At 44.5% G+C, this 22,631-nt stretch overlaps 1 protein-coding gene across 9 annotated transcripts in view; it reads right to left on the bottom strand.

The window, feature by feature from the left end:
- Positions 1–22,631, bottom strand: part of APBB2 (amyloid beta precursor protein binding family B member 2) — a 102,639-nt gene that overhangs the window by 49,565 nt on the left and 30,443 nt on the right. For 7 of the 9 annotated variants that reach the window (XM_081332453.1, XM_081332461.1, XM_081332463.1 and 4 more), the window contains 2 exons: positions 13,868–13,978; positions 5,563–6,384 (listed from right to left, as the gene is read on the bottom strand). In XM_081332453.1, coding sequence (XP_081188579.1) covers positions 5,563–6,384; positions 13,868–13,913 — 868 coding nt within the window. In that variant the 5' untranslated portion in view covers positions 13,914–13,978. The remainder of the gene's footprint in view (positions 1–5,562; positions 6,385–13,867; positions 13,979–22,631) is intronic. The other 2 variants (XM_081332459.1, XM_081332456.1) reach the window with 1 other exon arrangement.

The following is a 22,631-nucleotide window of genomic DNA, read 5'->3' as shown; positions in this document are numbered from 1 at the left end:
GCTTCCTATAGGCCACTTACTTAATTAGCCTAAGGCGGAATGAGATTGGAAGCGGGAGACCCAACAGTCATCGGAGAGCCGTCTGCAAGCTGGCCGCGTGAAAATGCAACAGGGCGCAGGCAGAAATGACGGCCTTCATTGACACACCAAGAAAGGGTGCCAACGATGCGCACCTGCCTGGCATTTGTTAGGAAACCGATTCAGATTGCCAGAGCTTTCCTGACGAGACTGGCTCCAACGTGACACCTTTCTGACCAATCTAAAACATCACAGTTGCATTGTCTCACCCACCAGCCACATCCATAGCTTTTCCGCCCGTTTCTAAACGTGCATTAAAAAAAATCTCCATATATATATATATATATATATATATATATATATATATATATATATATATATATATATATATATATATATATATATATATATATATATATATATATATATATATATATATATATTAAAGGTAAAGGTTCCCCTGCACATGCGTGCTAGTCGTTTCCGACTCTAGGGGCCGGTGCTCATCTCCGTTTCAAAGCCGAAGAGCCAGTGCTTGTCCGAGGACGTCTCCGTGGTCATGTGGCCGGCATGACTAGACGCCAAAGGCGCACGGAACGCTGTTCCCTTCCCACCGGAGTGGTCCCTATTTTTCTACTTGCATTTTTACGTGCTTTCGAACTGCTAGGTTGGCAGAAGCTGGGACGAGTAACAGGCGCTCACTCTGCTACGCGGCACTCGGGATTCGACCCGCCAAACTGCCAACCATCTGATCGACAAGCTCAGCGTTCTAACCCACTGAGCCACCACGTGCCTCACACACGCACACACGCACACACACACACACACAAACACACACACACATACACACACACACACACACACATATATATATATAGGGGAGGGGGGGAAGCAGGGAAGGAAAAGGAAAAAGCTTCGATAACATTTACCACAAAGGTTCACTTCCAAAAAGCCAAAAATAAAAAAATGAATTCTTCAGGAGGCTGCAACCTTCAGCTCCCCGAAGATACATTGCAGTAATGGCACAATTGATTTAGTGAAATGTTCCTATTAGGAGACCTGCGGCCTCCTTCAAGTCCCACCTTCTTGCTTTGATCAATAATTTAAGTCGTGCCAAGAACTGTGTCAGCCAAAATGACCTGGGAAACTGCCTTTTGTTTTTTTCTACTTAAAAAAAACACAAAAAAACAAAAACCAAAACACAGCCGAAATTGAAATCAAATTAAAGTCCGCGTAAAGCATTATTTTAAAAATCAATTACTTTGGATGTTGGATCTCCAGATCATTTTTTTTTGGCTGTCCAATGTAGATGAACCACTAATAAAAATGTGGTTTTAAGGATTTCTGCATTTTGTACTTACAAAAGACCGGAGGAAACCTGTGGACTTCACCCCCCAGAATTCCCCGGCTGGCTAAGAAATTCTGGGAGTTGAAGTCCACAAGATAAGACGAAACCTACGTCCAATATTGTGGCCTATTATGTCTTAGAATTTCCATCTGACAATGATGTCATAGTTGATTCCAAGCTATATGCTCTTCACAAGTGTCCCGAACACAGTGAAACGCCTTCTTCCATTCTTAACCTATATTATTCTCGGAATGCCGGTGATTTAACTGATTTTTACCACCACAGACTTCCAAGAAATTCTGAAATTTCTAAGAAAACCAGGAATGCATAAACTACAATTTCTGAAGTGTTCAGATTGGTCAAAAAAAAAAAAGAGTAAGTGTGGCCTAGGCCAGGGGTCTGCAACCTTGACGACTTTAAGGCTTGTGGACTTCAGCTCCCAGAATTCCTCAGCCAGCATTGCTGGCTGAGGAATTCTGGGAGTTGAAGTCCACAAGTCTTTAAAGTGGCAGGCTGAGGAATTCTGGGAGTTGAAGTTCACATGTCTTAAAGTTGAATGTATTCCTGGATATTCCTCAGGGTGCCGTTGATTCAGGTGCAACAACAAGCAGAGATCTGCTGTATTGTCTGTCTCTACACCTCTCTGCCCTATCAAAAATCAAAATGTATTCCTTTGGACAGAGGGGGGTTCACGGAAAGCAGTCTGCAAACATCATATTTTGGACGAGACCAAGAGATAGGATCTCTCCCATCAATTCCGTTCATGGAGAAAAATGCGTTCACTTTTTCCTTCGTGTATACCCTCGTGTGGTAATTTGCTCCTGAGACCATCATCCAACCATCACGTTTTAACCTTCCCGAACACTATTTATTTATCTATCTATCTATCTATCTATCTATCTATCTATCTATCTATCTATCTATCTATCTATCTATCTATTTATTTATTTATTTTATTACATTTATATACCGCCCTTTCCCGAAGGACTCAGGGCGGTTTACAGGGTGATTAAAACAAAGATACAAAAGTTAAAAACAGATTAAAAAATTTATAGATTTTTGCTTAGTGGCTTGTTTAAATTCAATGCCACAGAGGACCGGCGAGGCTTCCCCGTCTTGCTATGTTTTTTAAATATCCACTGGGGGGGGGCAACAGATCAAGCCCACGGTCTTGGCAGGAACGGTCCCGCTATTCCAGAGAAAAAGTGCTGAGGCTTCTATTTATCAGGCCAAATTCACTGACTTATTTCCTAGGCTGGAAAAAAAAAACGGTGGCTTTTTAAGGCTCATTTTTTTCTTCCCTTTCTTTTTTCTTTTTTAAAAAGGGGGGGGGAGAATCTGAATTAAATTATGTCTGTTTCTTCCCATATCATTTCCTGCTTGGTAAAACAGGGACTTGGGCAAACGCCAAATGCCATCTCAGGGATTGTTGAGAAGGAGTTGAATCGTTGAAAGAGCAGAGAAAAGGTCTAGAAATTAGCCGGAGAACGTAGTCTGAGAAAAGGAAGAGAGAGTAGAATAGAATAGAAGCTGGAAGGGACCTTGGAGGTCTTCTAGTCCAGCCCCCTGCTCAGGCATGAAACCTATACCATTTGAGACAAGTGACTGTCCAGTCTCTTCTTAAAGATCTCCAGTGACGGAGCATCCATGATTTACTTTTATTTTATTTTAATTCCATTTATATCCCGCCCTTCTCCGAAGACTCAGGGCGGCTTACAAGCTTAGCAGTAGCCTTCATTCTGTGTAGATGCCTGCTTATTAGGGCTTTCACACACACACACCCCAAGCGGCATTATTACAAAGTCAGCTTAATTGCCCCCAACAATCTGGGTCCTCATTTTACCTACCTCGGAAGGAGGGAAGGCTGAGTCAACCTTGAGCCTGGTGGGATGCGAACCTGCACTAATTGCAGGCAGCTGGTGTTACTTAAGGAGGCATTAGCCCACTGCTCCACCAAGGCTCTTTCAGAAGGCAAAGCCGTTCCACTGGTTAATTGTCCTCACTGTTAGGAAGTTTCTCCTTAGTTCCAGGTTGCTTCTCTCATTCTTCACAGGAAAGCCAATCAATCAGAGTAGAGCTGGAAGAGGCCGTGGAGGTCATCTAGTCCAGCCCCCTGCTCAAGCAGATGACCCTGTACCATTTCAGACAAGGGACTGTCCAGTCTCTTCTTAAAAACCTCCAGTGATGAAGCACCCACCACTTCTGGAGGCAAGCGGTTCCACCCTTTGTCTGGCATACAATAAGGACTGCTGCCTTGGGCAGGGGGGCTGGACTAGAAGACCTCCAAGGTCCCTTCCAGCTCTATGATTCCATCATCAAGACTCGTCTGAACCCCAGAGCCGACAAGTACAAAGGAGGACTTCAAAAAGATAAGACTTCAGATCTGTCCACCTGTCAATGTGAAACAAGCTGTAATAGCAAAGTCTCTACGAAGCCAAGCCAACTTTGGCTAATGCTCAAGGTTAATGTTCTAAGGGCCACAGGGCTGTCCGTGGATCAATTGGACCCATCAGGCTGTGAACATGGCCTCTTTTAATGGCTTGACGGTCCTTCTGTGACTTCAGGATCTTTTTATGGCTTTTGGCGAATTGATTGGAGGGCGATAAAAAAAAAAGGGGGGGGGAAGCATCCCAAATCTGCTAGGAATTTGGTTTGCCTCCTTGTATGCGGTTGAACAGAGATGACCATGTAAGAACTTCAAACGCTGTAGGCCAGGCCAGAGCAGACCACCTGCTGTAGAGCTGGACAATGGTGGCGACTTTTTTTCACGCTACAGATAGTCTTTCGTTTACTCACCATTCAAAAATGTGATTTACGACCGTTTTTCAAAGTTACGACCTGTGCAAGATCCCCATAATCATGTGATCAAAAATCAAACGCTTCGCAATGGTTCATAGTTACGACGGTCGCAGCGTCCCCGGGGTGGGGTCATGTGATTCCCCTGTTGTGACCTTCTGACAAGCAAAGTCAAGGGGTTCACTTTACAACCAGGTTACTAACTTAACAACTGCAGTGTGTCACTGTTCCGACAGATGAAACTCTTCAAAAGAATATCTGATGTTAGCAGCGTTGACCCAGTGATTCACTTAACAAACCGTGACCAGGAAGGTCACAGTAAAATGGGGCACAATTCACTTAACAATTGTTTCACTTAGCCACAGAAATATTGGGGTCAGCTGCCGTCGTAAGCCAAGGACTTCCTGTGTTTTAATCACTGGCCACATCACTGGACTGATCTTCCAGTTTGTGGGCCATGCAGAAAAAAGATGGCCAAAATGAAACATAACGAAGGTAATCCTTGACTTAAGAGACAGTTGTGGAATTGTTTAAAACAAAAAACAAAAAAACCCACCATTATTCTATTCTATTCTATTCTATTCTATTCTATTCTATTCTATTCTATTCTATTCCATTCCATTCCATTCCATTCCATTCCATTCCATTCCATTCCATTCCATTCTTCATTTCTCTATTCTATTCTATTCTATTCTATTCTATTCTATTCTATTCTATTCTATTCTATTCTATTCTATTCTATTCTATTCTATTCTATTCTATTCTATTCTATTTTTCATTCCTATATTCTATTCTATTCTATCCCACAATTCTCTTCTCTTCTCTTCTCTACCATAATTCTATTCTATTCTATTATTCTATTCTATTCTATTCTATTCTATTCTATTCTATTCTATTCTATTCTATTCTATTCTATTCTATTCTATTCCATTCCATTCCATTCTATCCCCTAATTCTCTTCTCTTCTCTTCTCTTCTCTTCTCTTCTCTTCTCTTCTCTTCTCTTCTCTTCTCTTCTCTCCCATAATTCTATTCTATTCTATTCTATTCTATTCTATTCTATTCTATTCTATTCTATTCTATTCTATTCTATTCTATTCTATTCTATTCTATTCTATTCTATTCTATTCTATTCTATTAATTTCTATCCCACCCCACTCCACTCCACATTCTATTCCATTCCACTCCACTCCCTTCCATTCCATTCCATTTTCCACTCCATTTTGTGTTCTGTTGTTCCATTCTCTTCTATCCTCTATTCTAAGCTGATGGCGCACTTTACCCCGCCCTTCAGCTCTGCCTGCTCTTCTCCTTCACACTTAGCAAGGATGAAGGCACATCGTATTTCTTGCCTCACCTGTCTCCACCCGGCTCCAAAGCACATCCAGGAAGCATCCTTACCTGTTTCCTCCGGGGAGCTCAGAGAAGCACTGTCTTGAGACAAAGTGGTCCAGCTAGAGTCTTCGTCACTCGGAGCCAGGTTCTGAATCCTGTGTAGCGCACAATCTGTCTTGGCACCCGTTTTAGGGTGATCCTTTTTAGTCTCCGGGCTGGAAGAGATGGCTGCCGTTGGCCCGTCTTCAGGACTTGCGGCCTTGTTTTGCTTTTGAGCCAAGGGCTCTCCGTTCGCCACGACCATGGATGCTTGGCTATTGCATTGCGAAGGCAACTTCTCCTCCGCCACCTGGCTCTCTCCATTATTCTGCTCCACCTCCCTGGCTGATGTCTCAAGATCTGCATAGTAGTTTAGGAAGCTCTTAGTTCTTCGGTGTTGGGTGGGCAGGATTTCACCGCTGGAAGAGTCCTGCTGGCTTGGTTCCTTCCCTTCCAACTTCTCAGAAGTTATGTTTAGACCCGCAGTCACCGACGGAGCAGCTGGGTTTTTATTGGGATCCTGCTGTCCTTGTTCTGCTGCTTTCCTAAGCTGGTTTTCCCCGTTTTTCACCAGCTTGATGTTGGAGGAATTGCTGCCCAGCACAGGCTGGGCTGCAGGCTCTGAAAGACCCATGGCTGTCTGAATGCTAGTCAGGGCGTATTTTTTCCTGCATTTGGGAGGTGTGGTGTGCTTGACCTCCGTGTGCTTGATTTCGGCGTTCAGCAGTTCGTTGTGAGAGGAGCGCAGCTGAAGGGTGTTTGGGGGAGTGGCGGGCCCATTCCGATTCACAACATCTGACGTGCCGTTGCTTGCCATAAACCCCGCCAAGGTTTCCACACCGGAATCAACTAGAGAAGGAACACAAATGCTGGTGAGACATACAATGTCTGCAATGACCTGGTGCAAAATCACAACCTGCGCCAAAGCCTCAAGATGGTTCACCTTCTCCACTGTCTTCAATTGGGATCAAGGTCTTAATATAGGACACAGGCTCGCGGCCTGGAGGGAAGGATAGCAGCTTGCAAATTGATGCGTGCACACGTGCACATAAACAAGCCACAACTGGAGGCATGCGCGAACGGCCAAGCACACCCCCCCCCGCGGCAGCTAGAGGCCCCATTCGCACATGCGCGAACGGCCGCACAACCTGCCCGGCGCTAGTGGCCCCATTTGCACATGCACAAACAGGCTGTGCATACCCACCTGGCGCTAGCGGCCCTATTCGTGCCCACCCGCAAGCACAAACGGGGCTGCGGGCGCTAGCGTGAGTGGGGGGAATGCGCTCACACACGGCCAGCCATTCCCACAGCCCGCTGGCCAAGAGCCCACAGCCCGATCGTGGGCCGCGGCCCATAGGTTGGGAACCCTTGATTTAGGAAACCTCTGCTTTGTAGGTATTTGAGATGATGCTAATCTTCCCAGCAGCAGAGTGGGAGAATTCAAAAATTTACATCAGGGTCTGTCCAACCTTGGCAACTTTACCACTTGTGGATTTCAACTCCCAGAATTCCCACAGGTCTTAAAGCAGCCAAGATTGGACTCCCCCTGATCTACACATTTGATGCAGAAGACCCCCTTGATTTACGTATTCAAGAGGAATTCTGGGAGTTGAAGTCCACAGGTCCACAAGGTTGGACCATCCTGATTTACACATCTGATGCAGAGGAAATCTCTCGGGATTTATTGATTGTTTTCTCCAAGACAGTCCTTCAGGTTTTCTTAGTCTGCTGCCCACACCAAACAAGCTCTCGTATCCTTTTTCAACAACCACATCCCATTGTTGATTCTCCTTCGGTTTGCAAGCTTCCAAATTCCTTTTCACAAGGATTTTTTGCCAAGCTTTATGCCTATCAGCTTCCTCTTTGTCCCCTAAGTACAGAGGAGATGAAACTTGTGTGGTGTGCACTATTTTCTCCATTTCCCGCTGGCGGGAAATGAAAAACGAGGATCTCCTATCCTCCACAGACTAAACAAACAAGCGATTTATGACAGGCCTTGACTCTGGATTAGACTCAGAGGTGGAATACATGGGAGTGAAGGAGAATTAAAAACAATCCCACGCTAAGGAATGGAGTTAGGGCCATGAGGAACACAGGGAGAGTGCGGCTGAGCCCCAAATGTTTGTTGCTAAGTGAGACACGTGTTAAGTGGACTTTGCTCCGTTTTGTTTATTTATTTCTCGCCACGGTTGCTAAGGGAATCAATTGCAGTTACTAAGTGAGTAACATGGTTGTTAAGTGAACAATGGCTTCCCCATTGACTTTGCTTGTCAGAAGGTCGTCAAAGGGGGATCACGTGACTCCAAGACGCTGCAACCATCATAAAGATGAGTCAGTTGCCAAGCCTCTGGATTTCGATCACGTGGCCATGAGGATGCTGCAATGGTCATTAAGTGGGAAAAATGGTCATAAGTCACTTTTTCCAGTGACGTTGTAACTTTGTACAGTCACTAAAGGACTTTATTCGTCTCTGTCTATTGGAACAATGGCAACTGTTGTAAGTGGAGCACTACTTGTATAGTTACCATATCTACTCTTGGCTGATAATAAGCATTATCCAAGTTCCCTTGGAAGACTAGTAGTCACGTAAGGATTTAAGCATCATAACGCAATCTAACAGAGAGGCCAGTGTCTTAAAAGGCATCCCTGTTGACCCAATAAACACAAAGAACAAAATGAGACGTACTTTTCCAGGTAGACAAAGGGAAAGAAGCAGGAGATCCAATAGGAATCACAGCTGGCCCCTAGGATCTCGGCAAGGAGAGATGACCTGCATGGCCCCAAGGGATGTAACTCTCAAAGTGATGTATCTGAGCAGACATACGGGGAGTCCTCAACTTATGACAGCACCAGAAAATGTGAGTATGACCATTTTTCAGAGTTATGACCTTTGCAACATCCCCACGATCGTGCAATCAAAATTTAGATGCTTGGCCACTGACTCAGACTTACGATGTTGCGGTGTCCCGGGGTCATGCGATCACCTTTAGCGACCTTAAAAATCCAGGTTTGCCTTCCTCTCAGGTAAATAGGGTTGTTGTTTTTTACACATACTTGGGTTGTGAACCACCTTGCAAAATATTGAAAAAAATGTGAGGGCATGAACATGCAACCACATTTCAGTTTGTGAACAGGGTGTGTCTGTGGGGGGGGGTGCAATCTGCGTACATTAAAATACACTGCAGACCAATTTCTCCCCTGTGCCACAAGAATCCAGGCAGGAGTAATGTGCAAAGATCTTGCTGTTTCCTTCCATGGACCAAAAACCCACAGCTTCTTTTGTTGCACAGGTCCCCAAGGTTTAGGAATAACCTGATTGAGAAATACAGGCAGTCCTCAACTTACGATCACAACTGAGCCCAAACAGTCTGAAATGATACACAGTGTCCTGCCTGAGTAGGGGATTGGACTAGATGACCTCCAAGGTCCCTTCCAACATCCTCATCCTCATCCTCATTATTATTATCGCACAGTCAGCCAGATGTTCAGACTGGATTTGGCCTTTTTGTCTACCTATCGAGTCCTTACCAAGGACCTGGGATAGGCAGATGTGGATGTTTGATGGTATTACAGATCTTGTCGCAGGATGAAAGCAGTTCCCAGTAAGGTCGCCTTTTGCAATTGACTAATGGCGAATTTGTCAATGCCGATGATGGTGTTCAAGTGGTGCTCCAGTTGTTTTGGGATTGCACCCAAGGCGCCTATTACTATTGGTGCCACCCTTTGCCACAGTCTTTCTATTTCTATTTGTGGGTCTTTGTATTTTGTTATCTTTTCCAGTTCTTTCTCGTCTATTCTGCTGTCTCCAGGCACTGCCACGTCCACTATCCAGACTTTTTTGTCTTTCTTATCGACAATTGTTAAGTCCGGGGTATGTGGCAGCTGCCTGTCTGTTTGAATTCTAAAGTCCCAGAGCAATTTAACGTTATCATTTTCTATGACTTTCTCTATTTTAATAATAATAATAATAATAATAATAATAATAATAATAATAATAATAATAATAATAATAATAATAATAATAATAAGAAGAAGAAGAAGAAGAAGAAGAAGAAGAAGAAGAAGAGAGGAGGAGGAGGAGGAGGAGGAGGAGGAGGAGGAGGAGGAGAAGAAGAAGAAGAAGAAGAAGAAGAAGAAGAAGAAGAAGAAGAAGAAAGAAGAAGAAGAAGAAGAAGAAGAAGAAGAAGAAGAAGAAGAAGAAGAAGAAGAAGGAGAAGGAGAAGAAGTAGCAGTAGTATTTCCATTGCTAAGCAAGACAGACCCTATGTGACTGTTCCCCATTTTACAACCTTGCTTGCCATAGTTGTTAAGAGAGTCACTGCCATTGTTAAGTTAGTCACACGCTTTGTTAAGTGAACCCGGCTTTCCTCGTTGACTTTGCTTGTCAGAGTGTCGCAAAAGGGGATCACGTGATGTCTCCCCCACACACTGGGGACACTGCAAGCCGTCCTAAAATGTGAGTCAGTTGCCAAGCGCCTACATTTCGATCGTGTGAACCCAACGGGACGCTGTGCCGGTCGTACGTATGAAAAAGGGCCGTAAGTCACTTTTTTCCCAGCGTCGTTATAACTTTGAACGGCCGCTAAAGAAATGGTTGTAATTTCGAGAACTACCTGTTACAAGGACAAGGAAGAAGCAGGCAAGGAAAAGGACAAAAACATAATACGTTTTCTGCTCCTACTTTAATGCCGGCCCGCAAGCCTGGTATAAACTTCAACGAACTGTCACTGAAGTTGGATTAAATTATAACCCGCATAAAGGATGGCTACAGCGAGTAGAAAATTTATTAGCTCTTTTTTAAAAAAAGGGGAAAAAAAGCCCTCTCAAAGAATGTCCAATTCTAATCATTAAAGGTTCTCACTATGTAAGAATATTTACACCGTTCCCCTTTTGGAAGGATGTAAATCTGTATTCCCTAAATCTGTAATCCTGGGATTTTTCCCCCCCACCTCCCTTTTTTAAGGCTATAAAATGACTAAGAGAATTATCACAAAGGGCAGGAGGAAAGTTGCAGCTTGTGAAACTCAGCCAAGAAGGGATATTTTATAGCTGCTGCATGTTGGCACCCTTTATTTACTGCAAATGAGTTAAGCCTCTAAAACTTGGCCTTCTTACAGGAAAAAAAAACAACCCAACGGAGCCGGGACTTTAATTTTGGGTTTGCATGCAAGGGCAACAATTTGGCCTTAAAAGTACTCAATATTTACGGGAGGAGTCGGCAACTGGAGGCAGAAATTAAAAACCTTTTGTTTAAATATCCCATCAGCATTCTGAAAAGGTAGACTTTATTTAGTTTTCCTATTTCTGTCTAAGAGTGGACTATTCCTCCAATGGGATTTTCCCATGTATTTTACCAGGAAACATAGATAGGGCAGCCTAGAAAAGTCAGTGCCCTCCTAACCATACCCAAGCACTCCGAATTTGTTGGCAATGTCCATTTTGCTCTATGAGTTCATGGTGACCTAACCCTAACCCTAAGTGGAATTTTCCTCCAATGGGATTTTCCCATGTATTTTACCAGGAAATATAGATAGGGCAGCCTAGAAAGGTAAGTGTCCTCCTAACCATACCCAAGCACTCTGAATTTGTTGGCAATGTCCATTTTCCTCTCCGAGTTCATGATGACGTAACCCTAACTCTACTCTATTTCTTCAACTCCACAAATCAAAATCACTCTGAAATCGCCTACATCCATGAATTGGAATTTGATCTCTATAATACAAAAGTTAAACCTCTACACACCATGTTGTTATATAGCCATTCTCACCTTGCAAAATCAACATGGCATTTGTTAGTTAAGGTGAACAATGCATCCATTCAGTTCAACTATATTTACCCATCTTAGGCTTGATTAATTTTAATTCACGTTAGGGTTACGGCAATCACCGGTCCATCAATTCTGATATTTCTAAAGTCCTAATGATTTCTAGGAGACCGTTTCTCAAGCTTGGCCACTTGTAAGATGCATGGACTTCAAATCCCATAATTCCTCCCAAGCCAGCTATGGCTGTCTGGGCAATTCTGGGACTTGAAGTCTACACACTTAACGCTAGAGAAACACTGACCAACTTAGAAGTAAATGCTTAAAGCTGCACCTGGAGACTTGTCAACTATTGCTTCTATATCTAATTGTATCTCCATTGTCACCTATAGGGTCTCAAGATGTTCTTCAACGCTCCAGAAGACAGGCTTAAGATACAGAAGGATCTTGACAAACTTGAATATTGGGCCCTATCTAACAAAATGAAATTCAGTATAGAAAAAAAAGTAAGGTTCTACGTTTAGGCAAGAAAAACCAAATGTACCGGTATAGTATAGGTGGTTCCTCGCTCAATAGTAGTAACTGTGAGAGGGATGTCGGAGTCCTAGTGGACAAGCACTTAAATATGAGCCAGCCATGTGCTGCACCTGAGTTGAATACAGGTAAGTCCTCTACTTACAGCAGTTCATTTAGTGACTGTTCAAAGTTACAACAGCACTGGAAAAAGTGACTTACGACCGTTTTTCACACTTATGACCGCTGCAGCATCCCCGTGGTCACGTGATCAAAATTTGGACACTTGGCAACTGACTCATATTTACGACGGTTGCAGTGTCCCTGGGGACACGACCTTCTGACAAGCAAAATCAATGGGGAAGCCAGATTCACTTAACAACTGAGTTACTAACTTAACGGCAGTGATTCGCTTAAGAAACAGGACAAGGAAAGGTCCTAAAAAGGGGCAAAACTCATTTAACCAATTTCTCACTTAGCTCAGCTGGGGTGGTTAATTTGAGGATTACCTGTAATTACAGCAGTTTAAAAAAACGGAACGAGTGAATAAATGGGATGGAATGACGCTCTGTTATCCCAAACAGTGGAATACAGGCAGTCCTCGATTTAACAACCATCCGTTTGGCCACTCTTCAAAGTTGCAACGGCACCGAAAAAAGTGACTTACGACTGGTGCTCATGCTTACAGCCATTGTGTCAAGAATGAAACTTTGGCAGCTACGTGCCTCTTCGTTTCAACTTGCCCTTAGAGTAAGGGAGCGGGGAGGTGTTGCTTTAAAATGGGCTAGATGGAGAAACGAAACCTCTACGATTCTGCTGAAGACAGTGAGAGCCTGAAACCTTTTCAAGGACACTGCAGCAGGTGTGGAGAGGAAGCAGACGGTTCCCATGACAAAGTGAAATTGTTTGCATGGACTAGGTGAGGGGGGGGGGTCGGCCGGAGAAATTATTGTTTAATTCTATGAAACTGGTGTCTGGGAACCTCAGAGTTAGTTTTGCTCCAACATTACTATGCTGTGTATTCAATAAACATAAAGATTTTCGGAAATGGAATAAACCTGGAGTTTTATTTGGATTCCCGAGCTGGATGTCGACACATTGCAGTATCCCCACAGTTATGGGAGCTTGACAACCAGCATGTACAGTAGGTGTGAACTTGTTGTGACTCAGACACATGATTGCCTTCCCCACCAGCTTCTGACAAGCAAAGTCAGTTGGGGAAGTGTGGGTTCGCTTAACACCCGCGTGATATAAAATTAGGTTATAGGAAGGATATTTTTTTAAAGAACTCAATGTAACCATCTGAGCAATGACTCCATTCCCTACTTGCTGAAACCTCTCCATATTGAACTCAGGAAGAAGAACGAAGAATAAAATCTTCAAAACGCCACAATTCCACGTGTGCCTAAACGCCGAACAAGAAATTCAGACAGAGGAACGACTAACTTGACACACCGCAAACCTTTTGTTAGCAAAAACGTCTGAAAACAACCTCACCCCGGGCTTCAAAACCACACCCACACAATTTCACACAGCCGTGATGAAGATTCCCCAATAAATCACCACGTCTACAGCCACCGCACCGCCGTTTCAAAAGGCCACAAGCCAGCCAAGCTAAACCTACTACAGATAGTTCTCGACTTAGAGCAGTTCATTTGGTGACGGTTCGAAGTTACAACGGCACTGGGGGAAAAGTGACTTCTGACCGTTTCTCACACTTACGACCGTTGCAGCCTTCCCTGCCGTCACATGAACAAAATTCAGACTTTTGCCGACCGACTCATATTTACTCTGTGACGGGATCCCCTTTGGCAGCCTGCTGACAAAGCAAAGTCGGTGGGGAACCCGGATTCCCTTAACAACGGTGTTACCAACTGCGCGACTGCAGGGATTCCCTGAGCAACTGTGGCAGGACAGGCCGCAAAATGGGGCAACACTGACTTAACGAGTGTCTCGCTTAGCAACAGGAGTTTCTTGTGCGTCGAGGGCTAGCTGAATCACCGTTGGTTTGGCCTTTGCAGTGAATGGGCTGTCCGGGAAAGGTTTTTGCATACGTACATGAATTGCTTTGACGATACTGGGCTCCAGGGTACCGCCTGCCCATATTGTTCGTCAGCACATTATCCGGTGTCGTCAGCTGTTTTCAAAGCACTTGACAAAACGCCTGTTCTGGGGGGAAGAGAAGGAAGAAGGAGGAGGAGGAGGAGGAGAAGAGTGCAAAGATTTAGTAGAATGCCTACATTGTTTTCATTAAAATGCTAATGTCCTTCTCTGGACAACGGCTTTAATAAATTATTCACCCCACCTGCCGGCAGCAGAGACAGAACTGTTGAGCTATCAATGTGGAGCAAATTTACTACTTCTGCTTCTTCTCTGCTGATAACCATAAATAATCTCCCAGCCAAGGGGGCACCTGATACACCAGCTCACCTGGGCTTGGGCAACCTTGAGATACGATGAGACTCTCCCGGGAGGGATTCCAGTCTCTTGGATGGGGAAAGGATGGCAGATGTAGCCCTCTGGCACATCTGGAGGACCACAGCGCAAGCTACACACTCTGGCAACGGGCTTGTTGGTGTCAGGTGTGAAGAACCAGGCCCACACCTGAAGGTTCAAATTTGCTGATTTATTGCTCCAAGTCTACGCCCAGGAATCTTCTCAGACTTAAAAGTCTGCCCGTGGTAAAACTAGGGTAAAACTCAGGGCTCTCTCAGCTTGGTTGTTTTCTTCCAGATGTTTCACTACCCAAACTAGGCGACATCCTCTGTTCTAGTACAGTACTGCTAGTATAAACAGAAAGCAAACCTCACTCCCTTTAGTACTGGTGCTGTTACCTAGATGGCTCATGAAACGCCTGCAAGAAAATCACCAAGCTCGGAGAGCACCAAGGACCCCACAGTCGTTGTCCTCCTCTTCCTGATCCTCCTCACAAACCCCCCTCCCTTCTAGCACTGATGTTACCTAGTTTGGGTCATGAAACGTCTGCAAGAAAACCACCAAGCTCAGAGAGCACCAAGGACCCCACAGTTCTCTTCCTCCTCCTCCTCCTCCTCGTCCTTCTCTCCATAAACCTCATTCCCTTCTAGCACTGACGGTGTTACCTACTTGGGTCATGAAACGTCTGCAAGAAAACCACCCAGCTCAGAGACCACCAAGGACCCCACAATTCTCCTCCTCCTCCTCTGCTCCACAAACCCCACTCCCTTGTAGCACTGATGATGTTACCTAGTTTGCGTAATGAAACGTCTGCAAGAAAATCACCAAGCTCAGAGAGCACCAAGGACCCCACAGTTCTTTTCCTCCTCCTCCTCCCCCCCCCCCTCCTCCTCCACCACCACCACCCTTCTAGCACTGATGATGCTACCTAGTTGGGTAATGAAATGTCTGCAAGCTCAAGAGAACATCAAGGACCCCTCCTTTTAACCCTGAGCTATACATGCAAGGCATTCTAGATATTTAGGATTACCGGTTACAACAAAAAATTTTCAATCCACACAACCACTTGACGTCCTTTATTAGGATCGTGGGAGATTTCTCGTTTTATTTATTTATTTTTCTTTTATGTACTTATTAATTTTCTGGGCTACCCATCTCACCGATTCAGCGGCCACAAACCAGATGTGGATACCAAGAAGCCACTTTTGGAAGAGTTTGAAAAAAATAAGAAGCTACCCATTAGAAAGAATTGATGGGTCCTTAAAGGTAAAGGTAAAGGTTCCCCCGCACATGCGTGCTAGTCGTTTCCGACTCTAGGGGCCGGTGCTCATCTCCGTTTCAAAGCCGAAGAGCCAGCGCTTGTCCAAGGACGTCTCCGTGGTCATGTGGCCGGCATGACTAGACGCCAAAGGCGCACGGAACGCTGTTACCTTCCCACCGGAGTGGTCCCTATTTTTCTACTTGCATTTTTACGTGCTTTCGAACTGCTAGGTTGGCAAAAGCTGGGACGAGTAACAGGCGCTCACTCTGCTACACGGCACTCGGGATTCGACCCGCCAAACTGCCGACCTTCTGATCGACAAGCTCGGCGTCCTAACCCACTGAGCCACCGCGTCCCTCTGATGGGTCCTTACCTGCAGTTAAAAAACAAAAAAACCCACATGACTCATTCTTCAAATAAAAATAAAAATAAGCAATGAAATGAAATGAAACGAAATGAAATAAAAACACAAAACTATTCCTGCAAGAAAAGCCCACATGGAAGTTTGCTTTTTAGGAAATATTTGGCCTGTTATCCAAACAAGGTGCTTCCCCGCCCCCCCCCCCCTTTTTTTTTTTAGGTTACACGTTTTTGCTATTTTCCTTTCCTTGGAAATACCTTCTCCCAGCGGGGCTGTTCTGCATGGTTAGCAATAGCACAAGGCTGAGTAAACAGCAGCCAGTCTCAGCCTGTGACTTGTTTTCACACTGTCAGTGTTTCTTCGTTTCCCCACCACAACCACCTCGCCCCAAAGGTGTGGAGAAGTTTCCACAGCACTTGGTATAATTGGCAACATCCTTACAAACACTTCTGTGTGGAAAGAGAAGAGGCCAGGAGCTCAGTGCTCCAAGCTCTGCCACAAAAAAAGAATCCATTCATCCATCCATCCATCCTTCCCTTCCTCCAACTATCTATGTCTCTTTCTATCTCTCTATCGTCTGTCTGTCTCTCTCTTTCTATCTCTCTCTATGTCTAACTCTATCTCTCTATCGTCTATCATCTTTCTATCAATCATGTCTACCTCTTTCTCTCTATCTATGTCTATCTGTCTCTATCGTCTATCTATCATCTATGTCCATCTGTCTCTCTCTATCGCTCTATCTATAATGTCTGTCCGTCCATCCATCCATCCATCCATCCATCCATCCATCCATCCATCCTATCTATCTATCTATCTATCTATCTATCTATCTATCTATCTATCTATCTATCTATCTATTATCTGGCTATCTGACTATCTATCTATTGTTATATATATATATATATATATATATATATATATATATATATATATATATATATATATATATATATATATATATATATATATATATATATATATATATATATATATATATATATATATATATATATATATATATATATTAAAGATAGATAGATAATAGACACACAGAGAGACAGAACTGCAAAGCCAGCTGAGAAACAATTGCCTCCAATCTGAGCTGGCTTTTCCTTGGATCTCTCCATCCATTGAACCCCAAGGATGGACAGATGGATGGATAGGTAAATGGATAGAAGGAAAGAGAGGAGTGGGAGGGAGGGGGAAATGGGTGGATGGATGGATGAATGGATGGAAAGGAGGGAGAAGGGAAATGGAAGGAAGGAAGGAAGGAAGGAAGGAAGGAAGGAAGGAAGGAAGGAAGGAAGGAGCCACAGCTGTACAACCTTTGAGTAAGGCTTTCCATAGGCAGAGCTGAAAATGTTGGCTTTCCGGACACAACACTGTGACACTCATTCCTTGATTGCAGACAAGAACGGACCCAGAGTAGCAGAAGTTCTACCTACGGAGGTGCACCAAGCCCATCTACAAGTTCCTTATTCCGAAGTTCTAATTCCAGGCCTTTTCCTCCTTCACTTCCGAGTCAACAGATATTTAGCTACTCTCTTACCATGCGGAAGGCCTTGGACGGACTTTTCCTAATCATTGGGATTCTCCCTCTAGCCTGGAACGGCTGCTTCCGGCTTCACCAACCTCACTCCTTACAAAATGTCACCTGTACTCCTCCTTTAGGTTATATAGTCAGGCATGAGTGCTGCCCCCTCCAACCCAATCTTTTAAGTGGATTAACAATAAGGATACTCCACTATCCCATTAGGGGGGGGAAAGGTCAAGCACAAAGGGTTAATTACTGGGGACCATTAAAACAGTCAATACAAATCAATCCCGATACCAAACAATTAGATTGAAGTCTACTCGGTAAGATTTATTTTTCCGCTACGGTTAAAATCCCAAAAGGCAAGAAGGCTTTCAAAGAAGGAAGGAAGGAAGGTTGCTAAGAAAAGCCAAGGTTGCATCAGCTTCCTTCAACGGGATGGTTATAAAACAATGGGAGGATTTTTAAAGCAGACCGTGGACAAGTTTGATGGCGTGTTAAACTACGTTGAGAGATGCATTCATGGGTGCTGTGTTACATCGTTGACTGGCTGGCCAACCAACTTCTCTTTTTTCGGTTTTCTTATATAACAACAACAACAATAATAATAAAAGTTGGAAGGGACCTTGGAGGTCATCTAGTCCAACCCCCTGCTCAGGCAGGAAACCCTATACCATTTCAGACAAATGGCTGTCCAGTCTCTTCTTAAAAACTTCCAGTGCTGGAGCATTCACCGCTTCTGGAGGCAGGTGGTTCCACTGGTTAATTGTTCTAACTGTCAGGAAATTCCTCCTTAGTTCCAGGTTGCTTCTCTCCTTGACTAGTTTCCATCCGTTGCTTCTTGTCCTGCTTTCAGGTGCTTTGGAGAATAGCTTGGCTCCTTCTTCTTTGGGGCAGCCCCTGAGATACTGGAACGCTGCTATCATGTTCCCCCTCGTCCTTCTCTTCGTTAAACTAGACATACCCAATTCCAGCAACCGTTCCTTATATGTTTTAGCCTCCAGTCCCCTAATCATCTTTGTTGCTCTTCTCTGTACTCTTTCTAGAGTCTCGACATCTTTTTTACATCGTGGTGACCAAAACTGGATGCCGTATTCCAAGGGTGGCCTTACCAAAGCATTGTAAAGCGGTATTAACACTTCACGTGATCTTGCTTCTATCCCTGTGTTAATGCAGCCTAGCAGTGTGTTGGCTTTTTTGGCAGCTGCAGCACACGGCTGGCTCATATTTAAGAGATTGTCCACCAGGACCCCAACATCCCTCTCACAGTTGCTACTATGGAGCCAGGTACCATAGTACCTTGCTTAAATGTGGAACCTTACTTTTTTCATACTGTCCTTGGGAAGGACTCTATAGGTGAATAACAATGCCAAATCTGTTCTAAACATCTGGACGACTGTTGGACTTAACCATAATTATCATTTCAGCTGCTAAAAGGTTCATTTGGGATTGAAGCCACGTGTTGTAGGGAAAAAACCACATTGATATTATGGAAGAGATACGATGAACGGCTGCCGGAACTGGCTGTGTCTAGACTCTAGTCCAACAAAGAGAAGGACTAGGGGTCCCATGGTGACCATCTTCCAGTATGAGGGGCTGTGACAAAGAAGAGGGGGACAATCTATTCTCCAAAGCGCCTGAGGGAAGGACAAGAAGCAATGGAAGGAAGATTATCAAAGAGAGATCCGATTTTGGAAGTAAGGGGAAATTTCCTGACAATGAGAACAATTACTCTAGTGCAGGGGTAGGCAACCTCGGCTCTTTTATGACTCATGGACTTCAACTCCCAGAAATCCTGAGCCAGCCACGCTGAGGGGAAAGGGAGAGGTTTCCATGCTGAGCCATGCTGGCTCAGGAATTCTGGGAGTTGAAGTCCACCAGTCATGAAGGGGCCATAGTTCCCTATGCTGGCTCAGGAATTCTGGGAGTTGAAGTCCACGAGTCATGAAGGCCATAGTTCCCTATGCTGGCTGAGGAATTCTGGGAGTTGAAGTCCACGAGTTATGAGGGGGCCATAGTTCCCCCATGCTGGCTCAGGAATTCTGGGAGTTGAAGTCCACGAGTTATGAGGGGGCCATAGGTCCCCCATGCTGGCTCAGGAATTCTGCGAGTTGAAGTCCACGAGTCATAAAAGAGCCGAGGTTGCCTACCCCTGCTCTAGTGGAAAGGAAGTTGCCTCCAGAAGTTGTGGGTTGCTCCATCACTGGAGGTTTTTAAGAAGAGGCTGGACAGCTACTTGTCTGAAATGATACAGGGTCTCCTACTTGAGCAGGGGGTTGGACTAGAAGACCTCCAAGGTCCCTTCCAACTTAATTATTCTGTTATTCTGCAGGAACACTTATGCTCTCTAACTGGCACACCAGCATATTTTTTTCTGGGGACTCGTGGCTGATACACTAACCACAAATCCAGCTTTAGATGACACCTAGAACCATTCTTGAACCGAATAAGCCAAGAAAAAACTATTTTTTTTAAGACTGTGGGTAAGGCCCTTCATTAGAGCCACCATCTAACGTCAGAGAACTAATGTATTATGTACGCCGCTGACCGTTTATTTCTTTTATTTGCTTTAACGGTGACAAAAAGTCAAGTGAGGGAAGGGGGAATAAAAACACAAATAAGAGAAACACAAGCAAACGGAAAAGAAATATGTATTTTTATACTGCTTGGAGCAGGCCAAGAGAGTCGGGTTTTTAAAAAGCAGCACTAAACTTTTGACTATATGGAAGAATGCTAGGCAGCCTGTTACACTAATAGAAAGCCAATTCATCAGCAGAGGGAAGACATATCATGTCCAACACAATTACACAATCACTAAGCCTTCTTAAGTAGTACAAAATGCCAACCGTTCAGACAGACAGAAGACTGATAGCCCCTGGGCTGGCATCATCTATGTTTCCAGGCCGTTCCAGAGCTCAAACCGAAATTGTGTTTAAATTTATTTATTTATTTAGATTTATATACCGCCCTTTCCCGAAGGACTCAGGGCGGTTTACAGGATATTTAAAAGAAAATCAATACAAAAGTTAAAACAATTAAAAAAGATTAAATGAAACCCCAGTTAAAATTAAAATTAAAAATTCTCAGCCTGGGCCAGAGAGCTCGAAGAGCCAGATCTTCAGGTCCCGGCAGAATGAACGGAGGTCGGGGGCAGTCCTAAGCTCCGCGGGCAGCTGGTTCCACAGGGCAGGCGCACCCACTGAGAAGGCCCTATCCCTGGGTGTTACCCGCCGGCATTCTTTGACCGGTGGCACCCTGAGAAGGCCCTCCCTGTGGGAGCGCACTGGACGAAGGGAGCTTGATGCCGGCAGCAGGTGTTCCCTCAAATATCCCGGACCCAAGCCATTTAGGGCTTTATAGGTCATCACCAGCACCTTGAATCTCACCCGGAGGGCAACCGGAAGCCAATGCAGCTCACGGAGAAGAGGTGTTACATGAGAGTATCGGGAAACTCCCATTACTACTTGCGCGGCTGCATTCTGCACCAGCTGAAGCCTCCGAGTGGTCCTCAAGGGCAGCCTCATGTAGAGAGCGTTGCAGTAGTCTAAACGGGAGGTCACGAGCGCATGAGTGACTGTGCGTAGGGCATCTCGGTCCAGGTAGGGTCGCAACCATTGAAATGAAAGACGACGATGCTGTTTTGAAATGATCAGGTCCCTTCTAGCGCTGATGATGTGACCCAGCTGGGTAATGAAACGTCTGCAAGAAAGCGTGCAGGCTGAGAGCTACTGGATACAAAGAGGGATCCAGCCACCCTCACAAGCAACAATGACGTTACCTAGCTTGGCCAAATAGACTTTAAGCCAGAATTGTTGTAAGTCCAGGACTATAATGCACCTGCCTTGACGTTTATACCAAAACAGACAGAAGTTACATCCATTTTACATTTTGCAGGCGTTATCTCTGTTCCGCTGTCCACATTCTGGTGAAAGAGAATTTCCCTCCTTCAGCTCAGCTCTAAAAAAAACACGGATGCTACCAAAATATAACTCAAAAGGAAAAACTACCAAGAAAGCCTCAAAAAGGGAAACGAAATGCTCCTGGCCCAAAATTGCGGGTTGTTTTAAGTCAAGGACAACAATTATTCTCTTTCTAATGAAGGCTCCCTAAACGCAGTCGTATATTTGCTCCTTGCCTCCTGCGCCAAGAGTAAAACCCACTCTCTCTGCGATACACAAGACTGTGTATTTTGCACTGAGGGTGGAATGGCAACTATGTGGAGCATTTGGCCTGCAGGATCCAAAGAACACAGGGTCACTGGCAGCCGTAAGGTCCACTTAGAAGAAAATGACAAAACTTTAACCTTTTCGCCTTTAGCCAGGATTTAAAGCCTTAATGGGTTTAGGACTGAGCTGTAGGTATTCCCAGCTTTTATAATCTTAGGACCAGTGCTATTTATTGTCTGAGAAGACCAGGGTGACTACAGACTGGGGTGAGGATTAGAGGCCTCAGAACTCTTTGGAGAAGATACGAAGAACAGCTGCAGGAATTGGGTAGGTCTAGTTTAATGAAGAGAAGGACCAGGGGCGACATGATAGCAGTGCTCCAATATTTCAGGGGCTGCCCCAAAGAAGAGGCAGTCAAGCTGTTCTCCAAAGCCCCTGAAGGCAGGACAAGAAGCAACGAATGGGAACTCATCAAGGAGAGAAGCAACCTGAAACTAAGGAGAAACTTCCTGACAGTGAGGACAATTAACCAGTGGAACAACCTGCCTCCAGAAGTTGTGGATATTGGAGGTTTTTAAGAAGAGACTGGAGAACCATTTGTCTGAAATGGTTTAGTTTCCTGCTTGAGTAGGGGGTTGGACTAGATGACCTCTAAGACCCCTTCCAACTCACTCTACTCTACTCTACTCTACTCTACTCTACTCTACTCTACTCTACTCTAATTCTATTCTATTCTATTCTATTCTATTCTATTCTATTCTATTCTATTCTATTCTATTCTATTCTATTCTATTCTATTCTATTCCTATTTCTATTTCTATTTCTATTTCTATTTCTATTATTGGCCCAAAGTCACCCAGCTGGCAGGATTTGAATTCCTGGTTTCTTGCTTGGTTTGGCCTACTCCAGGGGTAGGCAACCTTGGCGCTTTTATGACTCGTGGACTTCAACTCCCAGAATTCCTGAGCCAGCCATGCTGAGGGGAAAGGGAGAGGTTTCTAAGCTGAGCCATGCTGGCTCAGGAATTCTGGGAGTTGAAGTCCACGAGTCATAAAAGAGCCAAG

This window comes from Vipera berus (assembly GCF_964194415.1).
Source record: "Vipera berus genome assembly, chromosome: 7".
Taxonomy (NCBI): domain Eukaryota; kingdom Metazoa; phylum Chordata; class Lepidosauria; order Squamata; family Viperidae; genus Vipera; species Vipera berus.
This window is presented reverse-complemented; position numbering and strand designations above follow the sequence as displayed.